This window comes from Heterodontus francisci, chromosome 28, assembly GCF_036365525.1.
Source record: "Heterodontus francisci isolate sHetFra1 chromosome 28, sHetFra1.hap1, whole genome shotgun sequence".
NCBI lineage: Eukaryota > Metazoa > Chordata > Chondrichthyes > Heterodontiformes > Heterodontidae > Heterodontus > Heterodontus francisci.
This window is the reverse complement of record NC_090398.1, coordinates 30,290,895-30,302,729: the sequence shown is the minus strand read 5'-3', so window position 1 is coordinate 30,302,729 and position 11,835 is coordinate 30,290,895. Positions and strand designations below refer to the sequence as shown.

Sequence of the window (11,835 nt, the reverse complement as noted above, 5' to 3'; positions counted from 1 at the left end):
TGTGATTCTTCCTTAGAATAACTGGTGGTGTCCATATTCTAATGTTACTGGGGGCGATTTTACGCTAATACTATCGGTGCTAATTTTACCGTAATACCGAGAGACAGGGTAAGGGATCGAGAGAGAGAGAGACAGAGAGAGAGAGAAGGTGAAGGAGAGAGAGCGGCAAGGTGAGGGAGAGAGGGAGAGAGAGAAGGTGAAAAGAGAGAGAGAGAGAGACAGGGTGATGGAGATAGAGACAGGGAGAGATAGATAGAGATAGAGAGAGTGAGACAGGGTGAGGGAGGGAGAGAAAGAGATGGGTTGAGGGGGAGAGAGGGAGAGAGTTAGAGTGACAGGGTGAGGGAGAGAGAGGGTGAGAGAGACAGGGTGAGGGAGAAAGAGAGAGATACAGGGTGAGGGAGACAGAGAGAGAGACTGGGTGAGGGCGAAGGAGAGAAAGAAAGAGAGAGACAGTGTGAGGGGGAGCGTGAAAGAGAGATTATTTGACAGAGAGAGATAGAGAGAGACACTGTCAGCTCCTGTATGTGTAAGCCCTCTCTGTTCCTGCACCCATTTTAACGTTGTACCATTTAGTTTACATTGCCTCTCCCAGTCTTCCTTCCAAAATCCATCACTTCACATTTCTCAGCATGGAAGTTAACCTGCCATGTGTCTGTCCAAAGTTAGGTTGGAAAGAAAGCTGTCAATAGGGCATAATGAGTCTAAAAAGAGATTTTGATTGGTTAAGAGAATGGGCAAACATTAGGCAGGTGGAATCTAATGTGTCAGGAAGACTAAATAGCAGCATATTATTTAAATGGAGAAAGACTGCAGAACTCTACGGTACAGAGGGATCTGGGTGCCCTAGTAAGTGAATCACTAAATGTTACTATGCAGGTACAACGAATGATTAGAAGGCAAATGGAATGGTGCTGCTTATTGCAAGGAGAATAGAATATAAAAGTAATGAAGTGATGCTACAGCTGTACAAGACCTTAGTTAGAGCACATCTGGAGTACTGTGGACTGTTTTGGTCTCCTTCCTTAAGCAAGGATATAATTCCTTGAGAAGCAGTTCAGAGAAGTTTAACTCGACTGATTCCTGGGATGAAGGGGTTATCTTATGAGGAAAGGTTGAACAGGTTGGGTCTATACCCACCAGAGTTTGGAAAAATGAGAGGTGATCTTATTGAAACATCTCAGGTCCTGAGGGGACTTGATAGGGTGGTACTGAGAGGATGCTTTCCCTTGTTGGGGAGTCTAGAACGATGGGACACAGTTTAAAATTAGGGCTCGCCCATTGAAGACTGAGATGAGGAGAAATGTTTTTCTCTCAGAGCGTCATTCGTCTGTGGAATTCTCTTCCCCAGAGAGCAGTGGAGGCTGGATCATTGAATATATTCAAGGCTGAGTTAAATAGATTTTTGATCAACAAGGGAGTAAAGGTTTATGAGGGGCAGACAGGAAAGTGGAGTTGAGATCACAATCAGATCAGCCACTGAATGGTGCAGCAGGATCGAGGGGCCGAATGGCCTACTCCTGCTCCTAATTATTTTGTTCTTGTGTGTTTCATTTCACCAGACTGCCTCTATCCTCCTGAAGTCTGCTACTACTGGCTTCTCTGTTTATTACATTGCAGATGACACAAACACTGAAGTTATGCCCTGTAAACCCAAGTCCAATTCATTAGTATATATCAAAAAGAGCAGTGGTCCTAATATGAACCTCCACTGTATACCTCCCTCCAGTCTGTAACAACCATTGTCCACTCTCTTAGCCAATATCGTATCCACTCAGCCACTGCCCCTTTCATCCATGGAGCACTAATATTGCTAACTAGTCAATTAAGAGGCACCTTTAAGTCCTCCCCATGAGGGCACTGGCCCCAGACCTCACTGTTTGTACTCTCCCATCAACATTCGCCAGAGAGGTACAGCATGGATTAGATACAGAGTAATGTCGGTCCGGACACAATGGGCCGAAGGGCCTGTTTCTGTGCTGTATTACTCTATAACTCTAGCTGTCGTCATAGTATTAAGCCGAAAATTGATCAGTTACATTGTTAATTCAGTCATTTCAGTCCATATTTACAGTACACACGGTACCTTACAGTTGTAATGAAGTCATATAGTATCTATTCATCCCATTAGGGCAAGATTTCAATGGGTCAACATTCTCATCAAATTCTAAAGCATTCCACAATGCAAGACTCACAAATTCAGCACAAGTTTACTTTTCTGAGTCTCACTGGTCTGTTCTGATCTCTGAGGGATTACTGATGCTTATCCTCCACATGAGCTGTTGTCCTTACCCCGTGTGCCTATCCTGCTCCCAAACCCGGCATCCACTTACATTAAGGCAAGTGATTTAGGAGCGTCTCAGTGACAGAGGCAGGTGAGTCTTCAGCCTGAGCCGGGCACAAGCCTGAGTGACCCCGGGTTAATCCTACACCCCAGCGACAGTTTAAACGGAGCTTTGCTCTGTATCTAACCCGTGCTGTACCTTCTCTGAGACTGTTCGGCGGAGAAGTGCAGATGAGGAGAGTTATTCCTTACCTATTGCCCAATCCTTCCTACACTTTTACTTCCTTTATCTGATTTGGCTTCATCTCGATTACTACATTGACTCCTTATTGGACCTTTTACATTTCGGATTAGAAAGAAGTCTTTTGCACAGTGTAGGAGCTCCAATTCCTTTTCCCTTTATATAATTCTCCGGGACAATTGATCGATTTTTATTTGCTTCATGTGTTGTGGGCAAGGCTACCATTTGTTGCCCAACCCTAACTGCCCTTGAGAAAGTGGTGATACTGCCTTTTTGAACTGATGCAGTCCACCTGGTGCAGATAAACCAATGGTGCTGTGAAGGGGGGACGTTTTTGATCCAGCGACCGAGAAGGAACGGAGATCAAGGCCAAATCAGGATGATGTGTGTCTTGGAGGGAAACTTCCAGATGGTGATTTTCCCATGCTTCTGCTACCCTTGTACTGCAAGGTGGTTTAGAATGTGCTGTCGAAAGAAGTGTGTTAGTTGCTGCAGTGTATCTTGTTTATGGTACACAATGCTGTCAATGTATGTAAGCGGTGGAGGGATTGAATGTTGAATGTGGAGGATGCGATGCCGATTGTGTGGGTTTTTTGCACTGAATGGTAGCGAACTCCCTGAGTTCTGTTGGAGTAACATTATTTCAGGCAAGTGTTATCACGCAAGTAGAATTAGATCACTTCTGACTAGTGCCTTTGAGATGATGGACCGGCTATGAGGGACCACAAGGTGAGTTACACTCTGCAGAATGCCGAGCCTCTGATCTGCACTTGTAGCCACAATACTTAGCTGGCTCGTCCAGCTTAGTTTCTGATCAATGGTAACCCCAGGATATCGATAAAGAGGGATTCAGTATTGGTACCACCATTGAATGTCAAGCAGAGATGTTTAGCCTCTCTTGCTGGAAGCTGACATTGCCTGGTAATTGTGTGGCGTGAATGTTACCTGCTACTGATCAGACCATGCCTGAATGTTGTTCATGTCTTGCTGCAAATCGAAATGGATTGTATCAATATCTGAGGAACTGCAAATGTGCTGAAAATCGTACAATCATTAGCGGACATCCATATTTCAGACATTATGTTGGCGAGGTAGGTCATTAATGTAGCAGCTGAAGATGGTTGGGCCTAGGATAATACCCTGAGGAACTCCTGCAGCAATGTCCTGGAGCTGAGATGATTGACTTCCAACAACCACAACCATCTTCCTTTGTGCTAGGTATGACTGCAACCAGTGGAAAGTTTTCCCCTTTCTTCCCATTGACACCATTTTGGCTTGGCCTCCTTGATTCCACACCTTGTAAAATGCAGCCTCCAGCGACAATCCCTCTCACTTCACCTCGAGTTCAGCTTTTTTGTCCATGTTTCCAGCGAGAATGTAAAGAAGTCAGGAGCTGAGCGGCTCTGGAGGAATACAAAACGACTGTCGATGAGCAGGTTGTTGCTGTTTAAGAGGCGCTTGATAGAACTGTCAATCACACCTTCCATCACTTTGCTGATACTCGAGATAAGACTGATGGGGTGTTAACTGGCTGGATTGGATTTATTCTGCTTTTTGTGGACACGATATACCTGGGAAATTTTCCACAGTGATATAGCTGTACCGGAACATATTGGCGAGGGGCACAGCTAATTCTGCAGCACAAATCTTCATTCCTGCAGGTGGCATGTTGTCAGGCCCAATAGCCTTTGCAGTATCCAACACCTTCAGCCGTTCCTTCATATCACGTGGAATAAAATGAACTGACTGAAGACTAGTATCTGTGATGCTGGGAACCTCAGGAGGAGGCCGAGATGGATCATCCAGTTGGCACTTCTGGCTGAAATGGTCGCAAATGCTTCAGACCTGTCTTTTGCACTAATGTGCTGGGCTCCTCATCATTGAGGATGAGGATATTTGTGTAGCCTCCTCCACCACTTTGTTGTGTAATTGCCCACCACCATTCAGACTGATATGATCCATTGGCTGTGGGATCTCTTCGCTCTGTATATTGCATCCTGCATCCACTGTTGGCATGTCGTGTGTTGTAGCTTCACTAGGTTGAAACCTCATTTTTATGTATGCCTAATGCGTCCCCTAGCATGCTCTCCTGTGCTCTTTATTGAACCATTGTTGATCCCTTGGTTTGATAATGGACGACTGAGGTTTATGCCAGATCAGGAGATTAAAGATTGTGGTTGAATCCAATTCTGCTGCTGCTGATGGCTTCCAGCGCACATGGATGCTCAGTTTTGAGCTGCCAGGTATGTTCAGGTATGTTCAGCTGCCAGGTATGGTTCCGAAGAAGGGTCGCTGACCCGAAACGTTAACAAGTGAAGCAGCGATTTACTTGTACTTCTTTCAATGTAGTATACTGTATTCGCTGTTCACAGTGTGGTCTCCTCTACATTGGGGAGACCAAGCGCAGACTGGGTGACCGCTTTGCGGAACATCTCCGCTCAGTCCGCAAGCAGGACCCTGAGCTTCCGGTTGCTTTCCATTTCAACACTCCCCCCTGCTCTCATGCTCACATCTCTGTCCTGGGATTGCTGCAGTGTTCCAGTGAACATCAACGCAAGCTCGAGGAACAGCATCTCATCAACCGATTAGGCACACTACAGCCTGCCGGACTGAACATTGAGTTCAATAATTTCAGAGCATGACAGCTCCCCATTTTACTTTCATTTTTAGTTATTTTTTCTTCCTTTTTTTTACAATCTTTTTTTGCATTTATTTCATTTCATCTTAGTTTGTTCAGTTTGCTTACCCACTGTTTTTTTTCAGGTTTGCACTTGCTGCTGTTCAATATTCAGTGTATTAACACCTAATCTGTACTAATGCTTTGTCTTTCAACACACCATTAAAATATTGTTTGCCTTTGCTCTGTGACCTTTTGGTCAGCTATGTGGCCTGGTCCAATCTCGACCTCCTTTGTTATCTCTTGCCCCACCCCCACCTCACCTACATATAACCTGTGACTTTTCTAATATTTTTCAGTTCCGAAGAAGGGTCACTGACCCGAAACGTTAACTCTGCTTCTCTTTTCACAGATGCTGCCAGACCTGCTGAGTGGTTCCAGCATTTGTTGTTTTTATTTCAGATTTCCAGCATCCGCAGTATTTTGCTTTTATTATTATGTTCAGAATCTATCTTATTTGGCACTGTGGTAGTGCCACACGACACAATGGAGGGGAACCACAGTGTGAGGACAGGACATTATTGTCATAAGGATTGCGAGGTGGTCACTCTTATCATTACTGTCATGGTCAGATGCATCTGCAGCAGGTAGGTTGATGAGCATAATATCTAGTCGGGTTTTCTATCTTGATGGTTTTCTCACCACCTGCCACATGCTTAGTCTGGAAGATTTCTCCCTAAGGACTCTGCCAGTTCGGTCAGTAGTGGTGCTATCGAGCTACTCTTGATGATGGACATTAAAGTTTCCACCCAGAATAGGTTCTACGCTCATTCTACTCTTATTGTTTCTACTAAGTCGTGTTAAACATGGAGGAGTACTGATTCATCAGCTGAGGGAGGGTAGTATGTAGTAATCAGCAGGAGTTTTCCATTCCCATGTTTTAGATGCTGTCATGCAATTTCATGCGGTCTGGAGTCAATGTTGAGGACTCTCAGGGCAACTCGCTCTGACAGTATACCACTGTGCCACCATCTCTAGTGGGACAGGATATTTGCAGGAATGATGAAGGTGGTGTCTGGGACATTGATTGTCAGGTATATTTCCGTGATTATGACTGTGTGAGTATTGTTTTAATTGTGTTTGTTTAAACTGCCCAATAACAATGTTATTGTTCTCTTAATCTGACGTATCACACAACAAAACAAAAACAATTCAGCTGAGTGCATTTGTTAAATGAATGTAGCTAATGATAATCGTGAACCTGATTGGCTGCATGAAGGATTGATATGTGTATGAATATAAGCTCCCTTCCATTGTCTCAGCCTGCACCAGTCAGAGTCATTCAGATGTTTCAGATTTAATCTATTCTCATAAAATGGGGCAACCAGCTATTCTGGTGATAAAGGATATTTACTACCCAATTCTCGCAGCTGTTGCTGTTCCAGGTGAGTCACTGTAACCAGTTTGTTGTTATTTGTTGTTTACTGTCTCTCTGCTGATGCTGCATGTTGGCTTAGGTATGTATAATTTTGTATAGATTTCAAAGAGACACTGCAACATTATTAAAAGGCTGCAGTTTATGAACATTATAGCAAAGACAGAATTACAGATACTCTGTCTGAATTCACACAGCATTCGCAACAAGGTAGATGAATTTATGGCACAAATAGCAGTAAACTGGGATGATCTAATTGCCATTAGGTAGACATGCCTCCTGGGGAACCAAGACTGGGAACAGAATTAGCAAGTGTATTTGACATTTAGAAAGTATAGGCAGCAAAGGAAAAGGAGGTGGTGTAGCATTGTTAATAAAGGATGAAATCAGAACATTAGTGAAAGAAGACCTTAGATCGAAATATCAAGTTGGAGAATCAGTTTGGGTGGAGCTAAGAATCAAACGGGGCAGAAAACATTGATAGGAGTTGTTTATAAACCACCAATCAATAGTGGTAATGTAGGGCTCTGTATCAATCAGGAAACTGGAGGTGTATGTAACAAGGGTAGTACACTAATCATGGGAACCTTCACTCTGCATTCAGACTGGGTAAACCTCATTACAGCCAATGCTGAGGAGGACGAATTCCTGGAATAAATATGGGATGATTTTCAAGTAAAGTACGTTGCGAAACAAACCAGAAAATGGGCTTTCTTTTGGATCTGGTACTGTGCAATGAGAATGTGCTGAATAATAATCTCGTTTTAAAGCAGCCTTTAAAGGAAGAGTGACCTTAATATGAAGAATTTGAATTTAAGGTTGAAAGTGATGCTGTTTAATACGAAACTAAGGTGTTAAATCTAAACACAAATGATATCGAATGTATGAGGGGTCAAATGGCTGTGTTACCTATTCCTGCCAGCTCCATGAGGGGTCCTGGGGAGCTCTTGTCATGGGAAACCTTGGAGCAGGCTTTCAGTTGTCCCTTCAAGAACATCCTGACGCAGATCAACAGGGCCTGCATCCGGGCTCATCAGCTAGACATGCCGGCCATGTGTACGTGTCCGTCTGTGTAGCAGAGCCTTGTCTCCAATCATCTCGGCCATCCCTGCTGCAGGATAAAGACCTTGCTTCGCTTGGACGGTGTGGTAGTAGATGTGTACCGGCCACCCCATGTTAAAAGAGCCCACGCACAAGCATCTTCTGCCCTCTCAAAATGAACCTCGGGACCTGGAAGATAGGGTTGAACTATTCAGTCAGCTGAGGACCCACAACCCTGGAGTGGAAGAAAGTCATCCCTGTTCCCGAGGGTCTGCTGAAGAAGAAGAAGTTACAGTTGGAATCTAAAACAAAAGGTATGATGGTAGACAGGTAATAGCTACCATTTAAAGAATTAATGCACGGTTTATAACAAATGTACATTCCTTTGAGGTACCAAAGCAGAAGGAAAAGTCATCCAGCCATAGCTAACATAAGAAGTTAAATATTTTACTCGATCAAAGGAAGACGCTTATAAAGTTGCCAAAAAAGATAGTAAGACTGAGGATTTCGAGCATTTTAGAATTCAGCAAAGGAGGACTAAGAAACAGTTAAAAAGAGAAAATTTAATATGAAAGCAAACTCGCAAGAAACATAAAAACACATTGTAAAAGCTTCCATGGATATGTAAAAAGGAAAAGATCAGCAGAGACAAATGTGGGTCCATTACAGGCAGATAAATTAAACTAGTACTTTGTGTCTGTCTTCACAGAGGAAGATACAAATAACCACCCAGAAATACTAAAGAATCAAGGGGCTAGCAAGAATGAGGAACTTAAATGAATTAGCATTAGTTAAAAAAAAGTACTAGTGGAGAAATTAATGCGACTGAAAGTTCATAACTCCTCTGGACCTGATGATCTACATCCCAGAGTGTTACATCAGGTTGTTGTAGGCATGGTGAAGGAATTGGTGATCATCTTCCAAAATTCTATAGATGCAGGAGTGGTTCCTGAAAATTAAAAGGTAGCAAATGTAACACAACTATTTAAGAAAGGAGGGAAAGAGAAAAAGGGGAACAACAGACTCGTTAGCTTGATATCAATAGTGGGGAAATGGTAGAATCTATCATAGTGGATGTGATAACTGGAAACATAGAATATTATGGTAAGATTGGACAGAATCAACATGGATTTATGAAAGGGAAATCATGTTTTGCAAACCTGGTGGAGATTTTTGAGGATGTATCGAGCAGACTAGATAAGGTGGGGACAAGTGGATGCGGTGTATTTGGATTTTCAAAAGGCGTTCGATAAGGTCCCAACCAAGAGGTTAGTAAGCACAATTCGAGCACCTGGGATTGTGGGTAATATACTGGCATGGATTGAGAATCGGATAACGGACATAAAAGGGAGAGCTGTAATAAACAGGTCATCCTTAGGTTAGCAGGTCGTGACTACTGGGGCACTGGAGGGATCAGTGTTTGAGCCCCAGCTATTCACAATCTATATAAATGATTTGGATGTGGGGGGTCTGCTGGACGCAAAACTAGGTGGGAATGTAAGTTGTGAGGAGGAGATTTAGAAAGACTAAGTGAGTGGACAAGAACAGAGCAGATGAATATAGTGTGGACAAGATGTGAACATAACCACTATTTGCTAGGAAAAAAAAGAAGTGCAACGTATTTCTTAAATGATGAGATGTGTTAGGGAAGCGTTAATGTCCAAAGGCACCTGGGTATCCTTGCTCAGAAAGTGACTGAAACCTAACATGCAGGTGCAGCAAGCAAGTCGGATGGCAAATGGCATGTTGGCCTGCATTGGAAGAGGATTTGAGTACAGGTGTAAAGAAGTCTTGCTGCAATTGTAGCGAGCCTTGGTGAGACCGCACCTGGATTATTGTGTACATTTATGATCTCCTTACCTAAGAAAGGATATACTTGTCATGGACAGAGTGCAACGAAGGCTTACCAGACTGATTCCTGGGAAGGCGAGATTGTCCTGTGAGGAGAGATTGGGGAGAATGGGTCTATTTTCTCTCGAAGTTTGAAGAAGGAGAGGTGATCTCATTGAAGCATGCAAAATCCTTACAGGGCTCAAAAAGTTTGATGTAGGAAGGGTGTTGTCCTTGGCTGGGGTTCTAGAACCAGGGAACATAGTCTCGCAATAAGAGGTCCGTCATTGAGGACTGAGATGACGAGCAACATCATCACTCAGAGGGTGGTGATGCTTTGGAATTCTCATCCACAGACGTTGTGGATACTCAGTCATGGAGTATGCACAAGACAGAGATCGATCGATTTCTAAATATTTAAGATATCAAGGCATATGGGGATAGTGTGGCAAAGTCAGCCATGATCTAGTTAAATGGCGGAGCAGTCTCGAGGGCCCAAATGGCCTACTCTTGCTCCTATTTCCTTTGTTCCTATGTAATGTATGTCCTCTCTCTTTCTGACAGTGAACTTGATGACAATTGTGATTCTATCCCGAAGAAACTGTGGCCTTTCTAATTGTATCTCTGTTTACATGGTGGCCATGGCAACAGCGGATCTACTAGTCATGATCATCAATGTAGTATTGTACCATATTTTCAGTTCTAACTTTCCACTTTCATTTCTGTCCCACACTCCCGTGTGTAAGTTTATTCTATATATGGCTGCTGTCAACCTTGATTTGTCTATTTGGTTTACTGTCTCCTTCACATTTGACCGATTTGTAGTTATTTGCTACCAGAAGTTTAAAATAAGGCATTGTACAGAGAGTACTGCAGCTGCCGTTATAGCAACATTATCTGTTCTGATTTTATTAAAGAACTTTCCATTTTTGTTTGCTTACGAACCCCAGCAAATAATTAACACAGCGCAGTGGGGCTGCAGGTCACGTGTAGCTTTTTTCTCTTCATCTCTCGGTAAAGCCTACATTTGGTTTCATACTGCCTGGGTCGTTTGGGTTCCTTTTGCTTTAATTGCCTTGTTCAATTCGTTAACAATCAGACGTATTTTAGTAGCTAGCAGAGTCCGAAGGGAACTCCTGCATCCTACAAGTGACAATCAATGTGATCCAGAGATGGTGAACCGAAGAAAATCCATCATTTTATTATTCAGCATATCAGGCAGTTTTATACTGTTGTGGCTGACGGCTGTCATCAGTTTCGCAATGACTGGACTGGTAAACAGCAATTATTACCGAGGTGACCGCACAAACCCTGGATATATAGCCACAGAAACCGGAACTATGTTGAAGTTTTTGAGTTCCTGTCCAAACACATTCGTTTATGCAGTGATCCAGAGGAAATTTAGAGAGGAACTGAAGAAGGTGCTGAAATCTCCCGTGAAATTGATACTAAGGACGATTAAAAATTAAATAAATACGAACTAGATCTCTCTTTGGAGAATTAGAATTTATGTTTAGCTCACTCCAAAGAGATGAGTTTTTCTCTCTTTCCAGTTACACCAAGACGGTTGTTGTAAAACCTTCTCGGTAGGCCAATATATTTCTGCCCCTGTGGCCTTTTAACGGCAACATTGACAGTGGCTTTCCACGGTTCCTTCTCCTGAAAACATTGTATTCCAACCACTGCAGGCATTTTCCCATGTCTGGTGTGCAATTGGACATGACTGGGATTGCAATTTCCGACCATTGTATGACAGTCCAATATTCAATCCTACTATGAGTGAGGAGCAACATTTAGTAGATGTGGAATTGGAAATGAAAGCTATTCATTCCTAATATGTGAATCTCACCAATACATTTTAAGTGTTTGCTGTAAGCGAATTAAATATACAGAGTAAAAAATGATTTAGACTTGAATAGTTCCGGAAAAGTTGCGGATCGTGTATCTATGAGTCAGAGCACGTGATAACATTGGGTGTGTCTGTAAAACAGTGGAGAGAGTTCTGTGTTTGCTGATGATACAGACTGTTCGTGGAGGATTGCGGAGTATGATTGGCCAACCTTAACATCCGACTCTGCTAATTCGTTCCACTCAATGCAAGGAGATTCGAAAATGATTTTTACATTGGCCAAAATTCAACACGTGTTTTGCATTATATTAAAGGGAAGAAAATGAATGTCCAAGCCTGAAGTCCAAAGTCTCATGACTGCTAAAAAAACAATCAAACACAAGTCAGAAATGTTAACAATTCATTTTATCTCATTCAACTGCAGGAGTAAAACAAAAGATGAGCTTCGGAATATATTTGGAGAAAATCCCAACATCAGCTGAGTATTGAATGCATTGGTTGTTCGTGTCACGGGTGTTGTGAAATACATCCACTTTTG

General features: G+C 42.8%; 1 protein-coding gene across 1 annotated transcript; it reads left to right on the top strand.

The window, feature by feature from the left end:
* The first annotated feature begins 6,517 nt into the window (after nt 1-6,517).
* On the top strand, nt 6,518-10,917 carry LOC137345187 (probable G-protein coupled receptor 139). Its single transcript, XM_068008653.1, has 2 exons — nt 6,518-6,587; nt 10,013-10,917. Exons 1-2 carry the CDS (start codon nt 6,518-6,520, stop codon nt 10,915-10,917), a joined length of 975 nt encoding a protein of 324 aa, XP_067864754.1.
* Nucleotides 10,918-11,835: the final 918 nt, after the last annotated feature.